General features: G+C 40.5%; 1 protein-coding gene across 1 annotated transcript in view; it reads left to right on the top strand.

The window, feature by feature from the left end:
- GALNTL6 (polypeptide N-acetylgalactosaminyltransferase like 6) overlaps window positions 1-21652 on the top strand; it is a 1186276-nt gene extending 1164624 nt beyond the window's left edge. Inside the window, exons 11-12 of the mRNA XM_007097151.3 lie at window positions 3750-3899; window positions 21485-21652. Of these exons, the coding sequence (XP_007097213.2) occupies window positions 3750-3899; window positions 21485-21652 (318 nt within the window). The remainder of the gene's footprint in view (window positions 1-3749; window positions 3900-21484) is intronic.
- Window positions 21653-21991: the final 339 nt, after the last annotated feature.

Raw genomic sequence — 21991 nt, 5'->3', positions numbered from 1 at the left:
TGCCTGATTGGTTTGACATGGCCATTAGGATAAGATAAATGACAAGAAAAAGCATTTCAGAGACACAAGAGAGAAAAATTTTTAGCTAATGAGAGTTGCAGAAGAATAAAGCAGTTGATATAATCTGGAAATATGTCACTTGGGACGCAGGAAAGCAATCACCACATTCTCACGATGATGATGATGATGATGGTGGTGGTGATGATACAGCATAAAACACTCTGAAAACTACCAGCCAACAATCACTCTACAAATATGGGAATGATTATCGCACTATAATGACAAACTTAGAAACAAGAAAAAAAATCACCTAAGGAGCCCTGAGATATAATTGTGACAATAGATGAATAAGATCCAGCTAATAAAAAAAATAAGAAAAATAAAAAGAAAGCAAGAAGTAATACATATATATATGTGTGTGTGTGTGTATATATATATATATATATATATATATATTTCCCTCAACTGTGTAATGAGGAACTGTGCTAGGTAATAATAACAGCCCCTTTCAACTCTGGCCTTCTACGTATATGGAAACCAAAAAGAGAAGGAAAGGCACAGAGGGAAATGGCAAAAAGCATGGGTTTGACTGTTTATAGTACCAAGAAAGTGTGATATTTAAATGAAATTAAGACCCAAACAGTGCCAATGACAAGTTTATAGGACAGGAAATTTCTGTTTCAGGAATAGGTAACTCAGCCAAGAATCATCAAAGATGAAAGTTCAAAAAATTATATTATTATTGATATTATTCTAATTAGACACAAACAGCCCAAATTTATTTAAAGAACTAACAAGACCAACTGCTTTATCTTGTCAGTTATCCCAGTGTAGTTTCTGTTAGTAGAATGGACGCAAGTTTTCATTCATTCAATAGAAATTTTATTGGACATTTATTGTATGTTCTGAATTGTTCTGCATGCTAGAAATGCAAAGATAAAAAAGACCAATCCGACCATTAAGGATCTCACTGTTTAGTGAGGGTACAGACACATAAATGGGCAATCGTGACGAGATAAGGTAAAGGATAAGAAGGAGTCAGGGAGTTCACAGAGGAAGGCTTCTTGGTTGGGTGGGCACCTGAACTAATCTTAAAGAACTGATGACTATGAACTAGGTTGGCTGGTGAATGTTGGCCTTCCAACCAGAGGGACTCTCATGAACAAAGTCACAGAAGGGAGTAAAGAGCCTGATTAGTGCCAAGAACTACTAATGTTTTTGAATTGAGATATAATTGTCATACAACTTTATATTAGCTTCAGTTGTATAACGTAAAGATTTGATATTCGTATGTATTGTGAGATGATCACTACAGTAAGTCTTGTTAACACATACCACCATACATAGTTACAGAATTTGTTTTTCTGGTGGTGAGAACTGTTCAGATCTACTCTCTTAGCAATCTTCCAAATGAGTTGTTGTAGCTGGAACATGAACTAAAGGGAAAGGAATGCAGCTGGGAAAAAAAAAAATGGCAAAGTCAGGATGGTGGAAATTTCTTTATATGTTAAAGAGTTTGAACTATATTCTCTAAGGGTTATGGGAAAACGTGGTTAGATTTCAGGTTGAGAGGTAATATGGTCAAAGAGTCACAAAGGAACCAGAAAAGGAAGGTGGGACAGAAACCAATTGGGAAGTCATGAAATGACTTGTCATTGCCAAGTCATGAAATGGACTGCTGAAAGTAGTCCAGACAAGAAATATTGAGAGCAAAGATAGTGGAGATATAGAGAAGAAGGGACTGCTTCCAGCAATATTCAGGAGACAAGAATGGTAACACTTGCTAATGGATTAAGCAGTGAAGGTAAGGGAGACAAAGGACCTAAAAATGAAAGACTCCCAGCTTGGCAAGCGAGTGCTATGACTACCAGTTAAAACAAAATAAAGGAGTAGGAACAGGTTTAGAACGACAGAAAATCAACTTGAATTTAAGATATTTTGAATGTGAGATGTCCATGGGATGTACAGATGGGAAATTGTACACAGCGTGGGACATATTACAGATGATAAGTTATCAATGTATTGGCTAGTCATCAATGTATTGAGCTGAGCAATGAGAGAAGGCACAAGGACTGTAGGAAAAGAGACCGCACAATTTCTCTTCATGAACCTATTTCAAATGCCCAACCTAAGACCCTTGTCCTTCTATTTAAAGCATTCTCTTTTGTCCCGTCTTCCAGGAAAACAGAATACAGTCACTCACCGTTACGCAGGCAATCTACTTTCAGATGTTCGATTTAGACCATTTCTTTCTGATTTTCTTAACCCATTTTTTTTTTTCAAGTCTTCTGCAGTTTCCCTATCACTTCACTGTTTTTGTTAGCCATCCCTGGTATTTTGCCAGATTCTCTACATTTTCTTACCCGGGTAGGACCTAGAATAAAAACTAGAATATTCCGAGGGTTTGGTCAGTGCCAAGTGTATTATCTAAACACAATTCAGCATTGTGCTCACTGTTGTATCAGCAGGGTCCCTCTGACAGTTCTTTATCTTGCCATTCACAGCTTGGCTTCACAAAGGCCACCTTAAGTCCTATTGTAAGAATTACATAACCTCATTGAAATCTTAGAATTGGAAGAAAGCGTAGGTCTCATCTAGTCCATTTCCCCACTTACTTGAGGATTTCTCCTCCTGAACTCCTTAAGTGGTTGACCATTTCTCTTATAGAAGTGTTTTTTCTTAATTAAATATATTGTAAAATTCACTTAGTGCTTAGTGCCTCCTAAGTAGCTTTTTTTTTTTTTAATGTTTATTTACTTTTGAGAGAGAGAGAGAGAGAGAGAGACAGAGCATGAGCTGGGAGGGGCAGAGAGAGAGGGAGACACAGAATCTGAAACAGGCTCCAGACTCTGAGCTGTCAGCACAGAGCCCAACGCAGGGCTCGAACTCACAAACCGCGAGATCATGACCTGAGCCAAAGTGGGACGCTCAACCAACTGACCCACCCAGGCACCCCAAGTAGCATTCTTTTAAATAATACAATGGGAAGGACAGTATAGAATAGACTAAAATAGGAAAAGATTGGTTGGAATTATCAGAGTCCATTAAATGCAGTAAGGACAACAATCCTTTCGTGAAGCTTCTGTTTTCACTTGGGGAGGAGGAATCCGTGTGTGTGTAAACTTGATCTCTTACTGTGCGTTACAGTCCAAAACTTTCTACGTTGCCCTGCTGAATTACTCTTACCAACTCCAGAAAATTAATCTGCCTATTCTTTGCTTCATTAAGCTTAGCTTCCATTTAAATCAAATTTTTCAAACTGCTGGCATCAGTCCAGCTCAGCTCGGCTTCCCGTCTTTTTGCAGTCAATCTGCTTATTTGGGCTAACTGCGCAGCATTTGATCCAGTAGCATTTTATCTAAATGAAGAATGTAAAGAGCGTCTTCCCCTCCCACCCCCTCCCCTTCCATCTTCCCCCTGCCGCTCCCCTCCCTGTTCTTCTGTCTCTCCCTCCCTCTCTCCTGCTCTCACTCTCTCTTTCTTCCCACGCCATGCCTCTGTCATTTTTCCTGGTTCCTCGTTGGGAAATCCTCATTCGTACTTTTTGGCAGCCCAGGCCAAAGGCGCCACCGTTGCTGCTACAGAGCTTTATGATACATGCCTTTTTCAGCACCTCTAGTAAGGCTAGATGGAGTTCTTTGCTGGTAACTCACAAAGCAGAAGTGCCAGGTTGCAAAAAGACCTCCCTTGCTCTCCAGACTCTCCGAACTAAACTCACTGTCGCTCTTCCGCTGTGGTTGTTTTGTTAGCTCTTTACTTTGGGATGGAGAGAAGACATCCGACCCGGGGAGCCACTTCACACCCGAAAATTCTGCTTCGATGCAATCTCGCACAACAGCCCGGTCACTCTCTATGACTGTCACGGCATGAAGGGGAACCAGCTCTGGGGATACAGAAAGGTAAGAATCAGTTCCCTGCAGGCATCCTCAAACTGCTGGGCTTAAGGTTTCTCACTCAAAGTCTGTTGGCTGGTTAACACACTGTTTTTATTTGAATTGTTACCTGGACACAAGCGTGCACGTTTGGCGGGGCTCCTGGGTGGCTCAGTCGATTGAGCCTCAGACTTCCGCTCAGGTCATGATCTCACGGTTCATGAGTTCGAACTCCACAGGGAGTTCACTGCTCTCAGCACAGAGCCCGCTTTGGGTCTTCTGCCCCCTCTCTCTCTGCCCCTCCCCTGCTCTCATGCTCTCTCTCAAAAATAAATAAAACATTTTTTTAAAAGTATACACATTTGGCTCAGGCATTTGGAGATCACCAGCAAAGATTAAAGATAAAGCATGCTGGAAGGGGCATTGCTTTTGGCTTTGCTTGCTATGTGTGCACCCATCACAACCAGTTATGTCTGAAAAATGGTTTGGGGCCACAACACGCTCAAGTGAAGGGACTTGTCTTAACCCAGACAACTCCCAGATGGAGGGACCACGTACCCAATAAACAAATGGACACGTGTGTAATTTTTAAGAACCTCAAGTCACTCACCCGCACACATGCACACATTAACATCCATTTATTATATATCTTAATCCCATTTGCTTGGGAGCTGTCTGGGTTAAGACGAAGTTATAACAATCCACACTCATGGGGAGGCAATTGTTGCAACCTTTCTACAGAAACTGACCCATTTGTAATTTGGCCAAAATCCTGTCCAAGTATGACAAAGGAGAATTTATTTGGGAGACTTTAAGGTTTAAAGAACTGGGCCACCTGGGCAGCTCAGGTCAAGCACCCGAATCTTGATTTCATCTCAGGTCATGATGTCACTGTTCGTGCGATCGAGCCCCACATTGGCTCTGCACTGACATGTGGAGCCTGCTTGGGATTCTCTCTCTCCCTCTCTTTCTCCCCTCCCCTGCTCTCTCTCTCGCGCGCAAAATAAATAAATAAGCTTAAAAGAAAGTTTAAAGAATTATAAAGTTAACATTTAATGACAGAAAAAATAGTTCAAAAGCAAATATAAAAATCACATTTTATCGAGTTGATAAAGAGCAATTAAATTTGTATTTTAAAATATTTTCATTAAGTTGTCTCTTGATAACTTTTTAGGGTACTATACAAATTTTTTTTCCAACTCCTTTGGTTTTTAAGGCAGGACTTGGCTGTCAATTAGTAAATACTCCATAAGCTCCATTGTACCCTTCAAGTTCGTAGAACTGCTGGGGACCTTCCCAGCCAGAAAGATGACACCCTGTGTTTGCCTTTTCACACCCTAGCATAATTCGGGCTTACTCTAAACTATACAGAAAATGCCACCCCCACCACTTTAATCATGAGCTTTGGCTCTCCTGTGGGGAGGTAAACAGTATCCTAAGGGATACAAGAAAGCTAAAGGGAAGAATCTGCCAAGAATCAATATGGGGGATCACTGGTTTTGATATTTGTTCCCTCACTTAATAGCTTTCTGGTTTCCCCCTCTTAGCGGTGGACACCTAAAATTCTACTCAAAGGCAGACCTATTTGTACAAGAATATTCTGCACAGCACCACTCACCATAGCATCTGGCAGGCTGTGGCTATGTGTCCAGAAAAGTACAACACATCAGTTGTATCCTTCTGTTTTCCTTACAAAATGCATCACAGATGATTAATCTTGCCAACCCCTCTTTGTTATTCAATATGGTACAAGCTACGGGTGGTGCAATAATCAAGTTGTTTTGTTTTTATGGTTATCTTTTGGCCTTTAAGAAGTTATTTTCTGGGCACATTGATAATCTACCTGATTCACCATTTCCCTAGTTTGCTGGCTTTCCCTAATGAACAGACCATTTCTCGTTATTGTACATTTATAGCATGAGAGACAGAACATTCAATAATGTGCAATTAAGCCAAGAAAATATAGTTGTTTTCATTAGGGAGCTTACAAAAGCTTACAGATGGATAAAACAAACTAATACACATGCACACAGAGCTCCTGGAGAGGAAAAAAAAAATGGCTGTGGTGATTTCAAGAGGTAACTCTTATAGCTTTAACATTGTAAGCCTTCCAGGACCCTAAGGGACTTGTGAAAAGGAGCGGCTACAGGATGCACTTGTGCTGTGGCACCTTTTCTCAGTTGCTTTTGTAGCTGTTGGCCTTGCATTTCTTAGCAAAAGGTTACATTCGCTGTGTATTTATATAACAAGCAAGGTATTTATACATAATCAGGAACAAGCCAAGGCTCAAAATGGAAAGTTTCTGAAATATCTCATCTTGGTCGATGACTCAGGCTTATTCAGATGCACCTGTTTTTGAAAGTGCTTCTTGTTTATCCCATGGATTATTCCCAAGGCATAAAGAGAGAAAGCACCAAGAGAGAAGTGTCTCCGGGGTGTTACCTTGTTTATTTGGATGCGCTACCTGGCCCTGGGAGCTTCCAGATAGTTTAGCATCTTTTGAGTCAGCTTTGGAGCTCCCTCCTTTTATTAGCATATTCATGAATAAACAAGATCCCTAAGACTCTACTAATTGCCTAAAGGACCGCAGTGGGCCATCTCCTAAGCTCCTAAGGTAATCATCATCATCATCTCCAACTGTTAAGGAGGCACTGAGCTAGTGCTTTACCCACATTCCCTCAAACCTCGCAACGACCTAGATTCTATTATGTATAATTCACGGAGAAAGAAACCAATACCAGCATATTTGTGCTGGAGCCAACATTCAGATTCAGGTGCATCTGGCTTTAAAGTCATTAGCTTTGGGGCCCCTGGTGGCTCAGTCGGTTGAGCCTCCGACTTCGACTCAGGTCACGACCTTACGGGTCCATGAGTTCGATCCCCGTGTCGGGCTCTGTGCTGACAGCCCAGAGCCTGGAGCCTGCTTCTGATTCTTTGTCTCCCTCTCTCTCTGCCCCTCTGCCACTCATGTTCTCTCTCTCTCTCTCTCTCTCAAAAAGTAAATATTTTTTTTAAAAAAATTAATAATAAATAAAGTCTTTCCTTATTCCCCTGCCATGCTCTTAAATCGGATCAGTGTTCCCTGGGAGAGTTCAGTGCCTACTGGATTCAGCACCACTGATAGCAGCCAACCTTTCCTCCAGCTACGTGACAATTTCTTAGAAAAGGAAGGTGACCAGATGCTACTTTGCTTGAGTGGGTGAAGGTTGTTGTCAGGTCCCACTTTCTGACCCATCGGCAGCCGTTGGCTCCCAGTTGTTGTAATTTTTTTTCAGGAAGACTTTTGGGTTGTTTCCCAGCTTTATTGAGTTATAACTGTCATATAACATTGTGTGCATTTAAGGTGTAGAATGCAATAATTTGATATATGCATATATTGCAAGGAGACAACCACTATCAGTTTAGTTAACACATCCATCACCTTACAGGGTTACGATTTTTTCTGTGATGAAAACTTTTAAGCTCTACTCTCTTAACAACTTTCAATATACAACACTGTATTGTTAACTATAGTCACCATGCTATGCATTACATCCCTAGAACTTACTCATCTTATAACTGGAAGTTTGTACTTTTGACCACCTATATCCATTGCCCCCACCTCGCCCCAGCTTTCAGTTATTCTTATATGTGAGTCATTGCTACCACAAAAAAGGGGGTAAGGATCCCTATTTTATTGTCTCGTAACTAGGTTCCCTTATACAAGCATGTCCCACAATAGCAAGTACCACGGGGAAAGAATCTCATTCTTGGTTTTTCTTTTACCACCAGGGGGACCCCTCTTACAAAAACAATGACTTGTTGAAATGACCTCAGTAAAAATATTTAAATTATCAACAAATATCCAAAATAAAAAACTCTCTTCCCTCTTCTTCAACCCCTAAATCTAATTAGTCACTAAGACTTGTCAACCCCCTCCTTGGCCAATATCTCTAAAATCTATCCTCTCGGCCATGCCTATAGCCCCTGACCTAATTGCAGCCCTTCTTATCTGACCCCTGGATTACTGTTAAGAGCTACCTCAAAGGTCATCCTGCCTATCCCTTCCCTCTCTAACCCAGCTTCCGTCGTGAAGTCAGAGAAAGTTTATACAAAATCTGGTCATAGTACTTGGTTTCACACGAAGTAAAAGATAAAGTGCCTTTCTGCAGTTCTTATCCTGACCCTTCACGATCTGGTCAACATAATGATCGCCTATGATGCCTAACACATCCCAAACTGTAATGTGATCTTGAATAAGTTATTTTGCATCTATGATTTTCAACTTCCTTATCAACATCATAGGGATAAAAATTAAGTGAGTTAAACTTAACATGCAAAAATTAGCAGTTTCTGGCCACATCATCAAATTTACACCCATGTGGGTGACAAATGCACTTTTTACACTGAAAAAATACCACATTGATATACCACATCACTACAGTAACCTATCTTAAGCAATATTAACTGTTGCTTCCGCCCCTCAAAAAATTAGGAGCTATTTCCCTTGTTCCTTTATAAATACACATTTTTATTGGCATATAATATGTACTTAATTTGGGTTTCCCTAGATGTATACCTGATGCGAGAATTTGAGAGTGTTTTATTTGGGAGATGGTCCCCCAAAATCTTGGTAGGAAGGAGGTAAGTGGACAGGGAGGGGGTGGGGGTCAATAAAGGGTGAATTATCAAGCAGGTGCCACTGTGAGCAATTAGAACTCAAGCCTGCCAAAAATCTCTGGAGACGGTACAGGGCATGCATCAGAGAGCAAATAAACTCACTCAATCTTTGGTTAGTATTATTCCTAAGGGGAGGGGAGTTTATTCTCAGACATCTCTCAGTGGTTCCTCTCATGGACAGAACTGTTCCTGTGGCGAGAAACAGCCTTTAGGGAGTGAGATACAGTGGCCCAGCATTGGGAGCTGGGTGGACCTGTACTGAGTCAGTGAGACCTGAAAAGCTATGGGCAGGGTGCAGACACTACATGAGAATCCAGTTCCTCCACATTTTGGTCAACACTTGGCATTGTTTCTTTTTCTTTTCCCTTTTTCATTCTGTGGTTGTAGAGTGATATCACATGCTTGTTAGCTGTCTTGGGTATCTTCTTTGTGAAGGACCTGTTAAGTCTTTGACCGTTTTTTTAAGATGGATTGTTTGACTCTTTCTTATAAATGTTTGGGAGGACATTTAAAGTATATCTAGATACAAGTGTTTTGTTGGACATACATATTGTAAATATCTTATTCCAGTTGATGTCTTACCTTTTCTTTCTCATGGAATATCTTGATAAAGAGCTATTCTTTATCATTAGTGTTTTTTGTGTCTTCTTTAGGAAACATTTTCCCACACCAAAGTCATGAAGATAGTCTTCTAAGTCATCTTTGGAAGATTTATTGTTTAATCTTCTACTTTTTGGTATATAATTCCCTGAAATATTTTTATGTGTACAGTGTAATATGGGATCGATTCCTTTTCCATATTTATATCAAACTGATCAATCATCATTTATTAAAAAGACCATTTCCTTTCCCACTACATGTAAATATCACTTTTTGTCAAAGTCAAGGGACCTTATATACGTGGGTCTATCTATGAATCCTCAAGCTTTTACCATCTAAGACTAAATAGTCTTAGCCATATAAAAACTAACCTAATGGAAATAAGCTAACTTAATCAAATAAGAAGGGTATCTCCAAAAACCCACAACAATCATTCACTCTTAGTGGTGAGATGTTAAAGCTTTCCTCCAGAGACTGGGAATAAGATACAATGTCTGCTATCATCGCTTCTGTTTTACATTGTACAGGATGACCTACCCAGAATAATCAAGCAAGATAAAGAAATTGCAACATACGAGAATTGGAAAGGAACAAATAAAACAGTCAATTCACAGATGACATAGTTGGATATACAGAAAATCCAAAAGATTATACATCTAAATTATTAAAATTTATAAATACCTTTAGCATAGTCTCGGATACAAGGTAAATATAAGAAAAGCAAATGTCCGGGCACCTGGGTGGCTCAGTCGGTTAAGCGTCTGACTTTGGCTCAGGTCGTGATCTCACAGCTTGTGAGTTTGAGCCCCACATCAGGCTCTGTGCTGACAGCTCAGAGCCTGAAGCCTGCTTTGTATTCTGTGTCTGCCTCTCTCTCTGCCCCTACCCTGCTCATGCTCTGCCTCTGTCTCTCAAAAAATAAATAAACATTAAAATTTAAAAAAAAGAAAAGCAAATGTCTATATGCCAGCAACAACAACAACAAAACAAATAAATAATGAAATTTAAAAACAATTTCATTTGATCACCATGAAAAGCATCACATGAACAAAAACAAATCTCACAACAGATGTGAAAGACCTTTACACAGAGAGCTACCAAACATCACTAAGAGGAATTTAAATATATATCCCTATATAGAGGGATCATGTTTAAGGATAAGAATCAATATTGTGAAGATAACAGTTCTCAAAAAGGTATATACATTTAATGCAAAACCAATCCAAATCCCAGCAGGCTCATTTGTCTGAATTGATAAACTGATTCTGAAATTTATATGGAAATGAAAAGGCCAAGAATAGCCAAGAAAATGTTGACCAAGGAAAAGAAAAAAATATCAAACATTATGAAAGCGCCAGGTTCCAGGACATTGTAAAAGTACCCTTAAGGCCGTGTGCTACTGGCATAAGGTAAGCCTGACTGAGGCTCTCTAGAAGGGGAGGCCTGGGTATTGGTATTTTTTGAAGGCTCCTAAAACATTCTTATGGGCAGCCAGATGGAGAATCCCTTTTCAAGCTCCAATGTTTACCTATTTTCTTTACCCTGTCTGTCCCTCTTGCTTTAGTTGGAACTTGCCCCCTTATTTGTATTCCTATATCATTTTGTTTTTTTTGTACCTGTAACATTGTATTCTGCATAGTTAGTCTTCCTTTATAGATGTTAACTACCTGAGGGCAGGAACTTTGCTTTTATTTCTGTTTGGCCTGCTTAATATCTAATATATAGAAGTTGTTAAATAAGCATTTTTTAATGGATTAAAGAAACACTGGGTTCAGTTATTGAAATGATCTTCTTCATGAACCCCAAGTTGTGATGGATAAAATGTAACAAATATTCATGGAAGCAACCCAAATGTCCATTAATAGATGAATGGATAAAGAAAATGCCTGATATATATATATACACACACACACACACACACACACACACACACACATATATATATGTATATATATATACACACACACACACACACATATATATGTGCATACACACACACACACACACACACATATATACACATTGATATATATATATATCATTCATAATATACATTGAGATATATATATGTATGTGTGTAATGGAATATTATTCAGCTATAAAAAAGGATGAGATCTTGTCATTTGCAACAATATGGATGGACTTGGAGGGTATAATGCTAAGTGAAATAAGTCAGTCAGTGAAAGACAGATATCATACGATTTCACTTGTATGTAGAATCTAAAAAACAAAAGAACAAACAAACAAAAAGCAGAAACAGGCCCATAAGTACAGAGAACAAACTGATGTTTGCCAGAGGGGAGAGGGATGGGGAGTTGGACAAAAAGAATGAAGGGAAGTGAAAGGTAGAGGCTTCCAGTTATGGAACGAGTAAGTCATAGAGATTAAAGCTACAGCATAGGAATATAGTCAATGGTATTGTAATAACGTTGTGTGGTGACAGATGATAGCTACATTTGCCGTGAGCACGGCATAAGGTACAGAGTCGTTGAATCACTATGTTGTAACCTGAAACCAGTGTAACGTTGTGTCAACTATACTTCCAACTAAAAAGAAAAAACACAAGACACAAATCCTTAGCACATCTCTTTGTCTCACGACCACATACACAGCCTCCCCAAAGACTAAAAGTGAAAGGTTTAAATTTCTATTCTTCATTACTCCCTGGGGTGTTCTCATAGTTTAACTGCCATTAGAAAGGACTTAAAAATAACATCAAACAGGAAACACAGATAAGAAGTTTCCTTTCCGGCTACATTGATAACATTGTAACAGTCACATTAGTTTACGAAGTGAGTGGGTGGAAGTCTTGGCATGTGCCTACATGTGACTATTTATTGTAACTTGTGATATATGCCAGGGCTTTGGCCTCTCAGCTCATGAAATCCTGCTGGTCCACAAGATGCCAGATGGAAGGCCACAAGGTTCTTATTTTTAAAGCATTCTGGTTAGGTATTGATTTAAGACCAAAAATGAGAAAAGTATATACGAAGAGTTTAATTAAAAGGCATGCAATTCGACTTTGGTTATGATATATGAAGCCCCACTACAAAATCCTGGACTTTGTGGTCGTACTCAGGCAGTCACACACTCCCAGTTCAGCTCATTCATTTCTAGACAGTCCCAAGTATTGAAAAGTTCTTCCCTCAAGGCTGCCTGAGTGGCTCAGTCAGTTAAGCCATCAACTTCAGCTCAGGTCATGATCTCACAGCTCAGGAGTTCAAGCCCCACGTGGGGCTCTGTGCTGACAGCTCAGAGCCTAGAGCCTGCTTCGGATTCTGTGTCTCCCTCTCTCTCTTCCCCAGCCCCACTTGCTCCCTCTCTCTCTCTCAAAAGTAAATAAACATTTTTAAAAAATTAAAAAGTTCTTCCCTGGCCTTTGAAAACACACCAATTAAATTTAATCCATTTCACTGAATACAGATCCCAAATATTTGAACAATGCTTGCCTGATCTTTACTCCTTACTTCTGATTCAATAGGCCAATTTCCTGCCACGACTCTTCATATGACTTAATTTGGATCTACTTCAACTTCCTGGATCTTCCTCAACTCACTCCTAACATACTCCAAATAGTTCTAGAAAATATCATGATACCCAGATCAGAACACAATGGTCTAGGTGTGTCCCAACCAAAGAAAATGCAATCTGTTTCTTGTGCTTTGTTATAAGCCTACAGCTCCCTTTTGTTATGAGCAATATATTTTTGTCAGTTTAGGTTTAGTTTATTGATTTTCTACCTTAAATTCACATATTTAGCTTTTTAATAAATTTTCAGTATAAAAACTCACGTCTTTTTCTCATTTTTCTCAGAGATACATCTCTACAGTCTTCTACCTGTATAATGTGTCTTTTTATACTTGTGTAGCCATCCATTTATTTCTACGAAATTCTATCTCACCAGATTTACCTCAACCTGGATTTTGATTTTTCTATCTAACTTATTAGCCATCAAACGAGTTTTATTCCATCCGTGAATCAGATCTGCACGCATTCATGCCCTCATCTGAGTTGTGGATCCCAACACCCAAGGCCAAGAACTGAGCCTTCTATAGTAAGATAGAGGTGGCATTGATCCATTAATGAGCATCATTTGGATGAAGTTATTCAAACCGATACAGATTTACCTAATAGTTATTTCTTCTAGCCCATATTTCTCCAGCTTGCCCAAAAGAAAACAAAGAGGAGATTTTCAAATGCCTTGCTGAAAGTAATATGCCCACTATCTCCATCATACCCCCATTTCTAATAGGAGACTTAAGTCACTATACCGTAAGAAGTTATGATCTTTGATTCAAATTAAGGATTCAACCAAGATGGAGGTTAACTCCCAGGAGGGAAATACATTCAGCACAGCAATAAAACTGCCTTTTCGATAGTGTTATCTTCCACTCTTGTTTTTATTTGTATGTCGCACCTGGTTGGCATGACCTTTTATCTTTTGCCATTTCTAGGTAACTTGGCAATATCCCTACTGGTTAGCATTTTACCTAACGAACTTAACTGCCGTTCTCTCTCGTCACTCAGAACAAGAGAGGCTCCATTGCAGACTATCCCAAGCTCTAACATAAGGATAAAGCCTTCCTGAATTAAATGCCTGCCAACATTTGGACTAACAGAAAAGAATCTAGGTAATAAGAACTGTAAACATTTCAGTTAGTATTTAAATAACATTTGCTCATGAGCAGAGGTGGAGGATTGCTGGTTGGCTCAGCCAAGAAGGACGATGAAACATAGCTTAGAGATCCAGAGCAGAGGCTCTAGGTCCTGTGGGATTGAAGACTTGAGTTCTGGCTCCAGGGTGGGTCCCGGCTCTGGGATCTTGGGAAACTTCCTTACTATGCATTTTTGTTTCCTCATCTATAAAAAGGGGATAATAATCATATCTGTCTTAAAGGCCTGTTGTAATGATTAAATAAAATTTAAATGTACCTAGGACATGGCATTTAGGAGTTCAATTAGTGTTCACTATTACAAACCATGTGTTCAACAAACTACCTCTGATTTGATCTTAGCTCTCCAAGCAAGTTTACATATGGGAGAAATGGGCTAATTAGTTGTATTTCTGTATTATAGAGTTTTGTACCATTTTATTTATTTAGCTCTGGCTAGATATTAGAATGTAAATTCTATGAGAGCAGAGATGTTTCTCTGCTTTCTTTCATATAGTACCTAAAACACTGGCTGGCATATAGTTGGTGCTTAATTAGTATTTGTTGAATAAATAAAAAATGAGCCCAGCTTCCTGTTTGTCCACATTCGCTATTTCTTATTGCTTATGTGGTTAAGGTAGATAAAATGAGAAAGCCTATGTAGAATACGTAGCACTGCCAGATACATAGATTCATACTCAATAAAAAGCAGCTATTGTTATGTTCATATGATTCCCAGGTTTACCGAGGGGAGACGAAGAGCGGTGGACAGATGGAAACAAGATACGGAGCAGATGGGTTTTCCCTACTCTTGGAGCTTTCAGTCTAGTGGGGAGGCAGACAAAAATAAATTAATTAATTAAGTTACAGGATAATATGAGAACACAAAACACGGGGCTCTACCCAGGTCAGAGAAGTAGGCAAACCTGCTCTTACAAACTAACGTTTAAATGGAGACCTAAAAGATGAGTAGGAATTAGGCAAGTGAAGGAAGTGGCCGAGAAAAAGACCTTGGATATAGTATCAGCTTATGCAAAGGCCCTGAGGGAGGCAAGATCTTGGTTTTCTTGGGAAAACAGAGAGAAGCCAGTTGAAAGGTGTGAACGTGAGGAAAAATGATGATCTATAGAACCAGACATCTGGCCTGGACAGGACGATACAAGACCCTGTCGGCCATGCTAAGGATTTAACTAAGAGACCAGGAAGGCTTTGATTGGTTTGAAGAGCAGTTATCTAACAAATCAGATTAGATTTTTTTTAATAATTCTGGCTCCTCTGGAGAATTGAGGGTACGCTCATGTATATCACTTGCCTATAGCCCGGAAAATCCAGTGAGAAGAGCAAGGAGTAGGGGTGGAAGGTTTGCTGTAGCTGGTGACATCTCCGTGCACACACCAAGGGGCTCGGTCAGGACATTAAGAAGCATTATTTCTGATTGACCAAATTAGCCACTGATGCAAGAAGACCAATTTTCTCATCCTGTGAGGAATTCTAACTGTCAAAGAAAACAATGGAAAAGGATAGACAATAAGACTGCTTTGTCCCTGTTATGCCTATCAACGTATTATTTGCCTTCTCCCAGAGGCCAACAGTAAAAATAGGCAGGAAAAAGCTGCCTAATTTGTCTTTCTTCCAGAACACAAAGGACATTCATCTATCAACCTTGTTCCTCTCCACCACGCTAAGAGGTGGGAAGGCAGATATTTTTATCTCGTATCTCATTCTACTCTCCCCTCCACACCATTCACTTTGTAGATGGAAAACCTAACTCACTGACGAGTGACCATCAAAGATTATTGTCAGGGATAAAACTATGATTAAAAACTAGCCACATCCATATTAGACACCAAAGGCATCGGAGAGAAAGAGCTCTGTCTTGCAAAAGCATTCTCTTTCAATGTATGTCACCCAGAAATGAATAGTCAGTAGAAGGAATCAACTCAGTTTTTCCCACTGTGCACAGAAAAGTCCTCAGGTCCAGTTGACAGCCACCTGCTTATTGGACGCCTGAACCTGGATGCTTCATAGCTGCCCCCAACTTGTTATACCTAAAACCAAAATCACTATCCCCTCTCCCCCCAGGTGATCCTGTTCCTTTTTCGACATTTCTTGCCTCAGCATTGCTTTTCCTCCAGTCATCCTCTTCTTCCCCCACTTCAATGCCCACAGTCCATTAATCAGAATGTTCTAGACATTTACTTCTCAAATAGATCATCTCTTCCAACTCACCCCCCGTTGCTTTTGGTTTTGGTTTTGCTTTTGCCGGCTTAAATCTGGATGACTGCAGTAGCCTCTGACTATTCTCTCGTCCAGAGTCCAGCGCCACCCTACCCCAACTCCACCCTCTTCTCTGTTACTACCCAAAATATGGATCCTGTGGCTCACTGTATTAAATCCTCCAATGGGTTTAATACACCCCTCCCCCTGCAAACACTTGCATGAAAAATCAAGCCTTAGCAGTGCACCCCAGTCTCTGCATGATATCTCTTGGATATAATCATCTGGAATTCACCAAATCACTTGCTGGTCCCCAGCACATAATCTAGCTCTTCATTACCTCTGATCTCATCTCGTCCTACTCCCTGCCCCCCCCCAACTCCTCCCACCCCCTCGCAGCTCCTCTAACCCACCACGGTGCAATCCTGCTTAGCACCTTTCCACGGACTATTCTCTCTGTCTGGAACTCTCTTCCCCCAGATATTGGCACGGCTAATTCCCTCACCTTCTGCAAGATTACACGAAGGTCACCTTCTCGATGAGGTGTCCTTTTGCTGCCCTATTTCAGTTTGCACACTGACTGTATGTTTTACCTGTTACACTCATTGTTTACTGCCTGTGCCCCCAGTGACTCACCTCCACCCTGCCTCTAGCATGTAAGATCCAAGAGGGCAGGGATTTTTGTCTTGCTAAGTTCATTGATACATCTTAGACACCTGAAATAGTGCCTGATAATAGTAGGTCCCAAATAAATTTTTGTTGAATAAATTGAATGCATAAGTGTGCATGCTATCACATCTCTGTTCTCAAGTTCTTCTCTACGTCTGAAATACCCTAATACGTCTTACGCTCCCCCATCTGCAATCTCTCTGGCACTTTCTTACTTGGTACATTTCTTGTTTACCTGTTGGTCTCCCCCACTTCTTAGGTCAGGAGATACATCTGAGATTATCTTTCTAAGCCTATCTCCTAACACATACCAGAAAACAAAAGATATTTAATAAATACTTCTTGAAAGCTGTCCTGAACAGTGTTGTATTTCAGACAAAGGGCTGAAACATATGAATCATATGCCAACTCTGATCATAGTTACCAAGAAGGGCTCATTCCAGAGCCATGTATCACCTTTGTTCCATAAATCCTTTTTTTACATTTTTTTATGTTTATTTATTTTTGAGAGAGGGAGAGACAGAGCACAAGTGGAGGAGGAAAGGCAGAGAGAGAGGAAGATACAGAATCTGAAGCAGGCTGTCAGCACAGAGCCTGACAGGGAGTTCGAACTCAAGGACAGTGAGATCATGACCTGAGCTGAAGTCAGACACTTAACCAACCCAGCCACCCAGGCACCCCCATAAGTCCTTTTGCTTAAATTGGAAGGTGCTGGTATAACAATTCGGATAACTGGTTGGGGAAGGTGCTGATTTTTGCAAATTCTACTTTGCCAGGATTTCAGAAAATGCAATTTGTTCTTGAATAGCTGGTCTTGGGCCAGATGGTTTGTACATTCTGATTTTTAGAATTGGGGATGCTCCCTGGCTAAAAATAAATTAAGGGAAGATGCAGAGTGGAATCGCTTATTATATTTAGGACATTGTGCCAGCAATTTTACATATATTAACTCGTTTTATCCTTACAACGAACTTGCAAAGGATATAGTATTATCTATATTTTACAGATGAGGAACCTGGGGTTGTGAGAATTAAATACTGTCCAAGGTCACACAAGTACGTGGCATGCCTGGAATTTGATCCAAATTCCCTGCAGAGCAAAATCCCAGCCCTATAGCCAGTACTAGGCTGCCTTCTACTATGTGGGAGTTTTATCCTCAGAATCATCTTTCCAAACATTGTAAACTCACACGCTTCTTTTATTGTCTTTGCATCTCTGGTGTTTTGTTCTTTTACTACCTTGAACACAACATGGAATGCTTTCTACAACGTACTCATTCCTTCCAAGTTCCAACCCTGTCGAAGCGCGACATCTAATCAAATTTAATGCTGGCCTATGAGTGTCACACAGATGCCAATCAGATCACAGGCCTGCTTTGGAGTGGTGTCCCTTTCAATGAGCTACCTGAAAAGGCCCACTTACACCTTTCACAGCATGAGCTGAATGGCCAGAACTGGATATTTAGTCTGACCTGATTTGATTATGAAGGACAATTCCATAACCCTGGATGTGAACTTTTTCATTGCTTGCTCAAGGGTTTCTAATTTTCCTAGGCAAAAACAAAATAGGAGGGGCACCTGAGTGGCTTAGTCGGTTAAGCATCCAGCTCTTGATCTCAGCTCAGGTCACTATCTCCTGGTTTGTGGGTTCAAGCCCCACATCAGGCTCTGGTGCAGACAACATAAAGCCTGCTTGCAATTCTCTGTCTCCCTCCCTCCCTCTCTCTCTCTCTCTCTCACAAATAAATATAAATAAACATTTTTTGAAAAGATATAAAAGGAACCCAAGAAAAACAAGGGAGGAAGCAGGCAGGGAAGGTGGGAGAGGTACCAGAGACATAGTTTGCTGTATTGCACTTTGAACAGCCAGAACATATGCTGTGCTTCCCGGTCAGGACTGAACAATGAGCAGTCCGGTTAAAAGCACCCGTTAAGGGGGTTTTGGAACAGCAGACTTGCCAAAGCATTCAGAAGTCTATTCCAAAGAAAAAAACATTGTATTCAACCTGTTACGACCATCTTTTATCATGAGATGAAGGGTAGGAGTGCAAAGGGCTGTCATAGAACAAGAGACCATATTGACGAACGATTACTCATTCCACTGACTTAATTCCAGCCAAGAAAACCATCAGCAGAGACATTTCATAATCCAAAAGCTCGGTAGGATGTAGAAAGATGGCAATGTACACAGCCCCCAAGGTCAAAAGTGGAAGAAGCAGGCTCTGGAGAGGCTGGCAAGGCCTCCAGAAGCCTCGCCTCTGGGACCTATCAGATACTCCAAAGACAAGGGTGAACAGAGCTCAGTCTATAACCAGAGAATGATCAATCTATCAATCAACTCAGTATTGTTGATAGTTTCTACTTTGCTGCCCCAGCATTTGTCTCTGTCACCAGTGAACTTTGGAATAAAATGTTCATTCAATTTTATGGCCAGGAGAGGCCTTACAGATTAATCTTATCTACCCTCTCATTTCACTGCTGAAGCTTCTCAGCCATAGATGGATTTAGGGAATTCAACTTTTCAACTTTTATTTGAACATGAAGTACAATAACAGATTTTCAGGGTTGTGCTGAATTTGCATAGCCTGTCTGATTGTCCTCATGCATATACCTGTATCTGTCAGAGAATGTGTTCCAATTTGAGATTGGGAGAAATACGATCACCTTATAGCTCAGCAAATACTGTTTAGAAAATCAGGATTGGCTTTTGCATCCGGACTGAGTACACAAGCTGGCAAAGGAAAGAGAATAGGAACGCATTCTGCTCCTTTCTTTTCTCATTTTTTTTAGCTTTCATAGAAATATGTGCTTTGGGGGAGAAACTGTGAGCATATAAAGGTCCCCACTTGAGCTATTGACAAAGAGAACAATAGAAGGAAACACAGATAAGTAAGGAGAAGAAAGAAGTACATGTACGGGGAACAGAATGAATTAGAATTTGGTAGGTCACATAGAATGTTCAGGAACTTAACAGCTTAAGAAGGATCTTTCAAAAACTGATTCCAGTTTTTCATTAGGCCCATGTAGCTAAAAACTGGTAGAAGGGGCAGGAGACTGAGTGTGAGAGATGCTGGGAAGCAAGAGGAAAGGGCGCACTGCAGCTGAGAGAAGGGGTCTCTAATCATAAGCTTCGCCCCAAGAGAGAAGGATGCGTGGGGTGAGCTACAGGGCCGCCTCCCCACTAGAATCTGCCCCCTCCACCCAGAGTAGGACAGAGTTCCTCAGAGTTTCCCCTCCTTGTCAAACAGCAGTCGCGTTAGCAAAGCCTCAGGTGAAGAAAATGGAGGACGCCTCAGGAGCCCTCTTTGTGGAAGGAAAGTAAAATCCACAAATAAACCCAGGAAACTTAAGAAAACAGAAAAGTGAGGCTTTGTATTAGGCAGAGCTCTTTGCTTGCACTAAATAGAAACAAGCACTAAATTGCAGGCACTGCCTTTCTCCTTCCTTATTCTCCCTTCACACAGTGCCTAACTGTGCAAATATCCGGATCCTAAAAGGACATTAAATATTGGTTAATGGAGTCTCAACATCCAGAAGCAACCTGGGAATATTGACACAGGTTGCCTGAGAAACTCTTTAACTCTAAACGCATTGGGAGTCCAATGTTCCACAGCTAAAGAAAATAATCAGAACCCCTGGACATTTCCTAAAAAAAACAGCATTTGATCCTGACATTTAAGCAGTGATTTGAGGATGCTTTTACATGTTCTTGGCTTTTTTTTTCCATAGACACTGTAAGAGACAAAAAGTTTTATTAGTGGTTAAGGAAAGATCTTTTTTCTCTTTGCTTTAACTTCCTTGTCCCTACTTGAACAATGAAAAGAGGTGTGTGTTGGGGCTCCTGGTTGGCTCACTTTGAAGAGCATGTGACTCTTGATCTAGGGGTCATGAGTTTGAATCCCACACTGGCCATAGAGATTACTTTAAAAAAAAAAAAAAAAAAGACCTGTGTGTTAGTAGAGCCTGTTCAGATAGTGGGCTTGTTCACCACTTAAACTTTGCATCCTGATGGTAACTGTCTCTCACAGAGCTGTTATCTTTATCATGTACTTAGCAACTCTGTAAAAAAGAAGTGAAGGCTGCCTCTTCCCTTTTACAGAAAGCAATGAGAATTGCATCACAGGAAGAGCTGTGATGGCAGAAAGAGGGGTTGAAGGTACTAAGCTCCGGAGCTAATAAATTTGAGTTTGTACATTGAGATTCTGCCTGTGCATCAGGTATCTCCGTCCCCATATCTTCTGAAGAGGGCAACAGAGCACCTAGCTTGTTTGGTGTCTGTTTCTTTCAAATTTCTCTTTCCCATTAGAGGCTCAATACAAAGGGAGGGAAGATTATGACTCTCCTGGCCGTGTGTGTGTGTGTGTGTGTGTGTGTGTGCTACTGTTGTTGTTTGCTATGGACTAAATTACCATTTTTGTCTGTGTGCCTCTCCCCAAATAGCTAGATGATTAGCTACTCGACAAGCAACCTCATATACTTAGCATCTTTAAAACCCAAGCATGTAGCAAAGCACTCACTATAGAGTAGAAAATGGATGGATCACTTTTTAAAAGAATCGGTGAAGGAACGAATTCTCTGTTTCTGATTGAACCTCTGTTTCTGGCAGTCCCAATGTACTGCCAATGGGCGCTGGGAAACTGTTTTCCATGCAGCTCTCCAACCTGTTATTGTTTAATTTGGGAAATGGCCTATTTTTCACACTCTGGGTATATACTGAAATGTAAACCCGGATATGTTTACTTCCTGTCTGTATTTTGGACTCCAGTCATTCACCGTATATCATGTCAGTCCTTTCTTTTCTTTCTGACCCCTCCAGGACAGAACATTATTCCATCCTGTGAGCAACAGCTGTGTGGACTGCAACCCCGCAGAGAAGAAGATTTTCATGGCCAGATGTGACCCTCTATCTGAGACTCAGCAGTGGGTTTTTGAACATCTTAATATGACTGTTTTAGAAAAATTTAACCACCATGCCAGCTCCTAGGAAGAAGGAAGGAGGAAAGAACGAGTGATTACCTACAGATTATAAAAACTAAATTTTAGCCAGCATCTGGGTCGAAGGAGTCAGGAATAACATTTCCTAGATCCAGGAAGCCTGGTTTAAAGATTTGTAAATGCCATGTCAAAGTAGGTTGTCCTGCAGAAATTCCTGCATCTGAAGAACTTGGCCGAGAACCTCACCAGCTGCATCTGAGAACTCGAGACTAGCAGTGCCCTTGCTGGACAAGGGCAAAGATTACTTAAGGACTTTTCAAAACAACTGCTGAGTTAATAAATCCTAGCATTTCTCAGGTCAAATCCTGCAGTAGTGAGTAGCTATGAA

The sequence above is a fragment of the Panthera tigris genome, chromosome B1, assembly GCF_018350195.1.
Source record: "Panthera tigris isolate Pti1 chromosome B1, P.tigris_Pti1_mat1.1, whole genome shotgun sequence".
NCBI classification, from domain to species: domain Eukaryota; kingdom Metazoa; phylum Chordata; class Mammalia; order Carnivora; family Felidae; genus Panthera; species Panthera tigris.
Note: the sequence above shows the minus strand (reverse complement) of the source record. Positions and strands in the feature narration are given on the sequence as shown.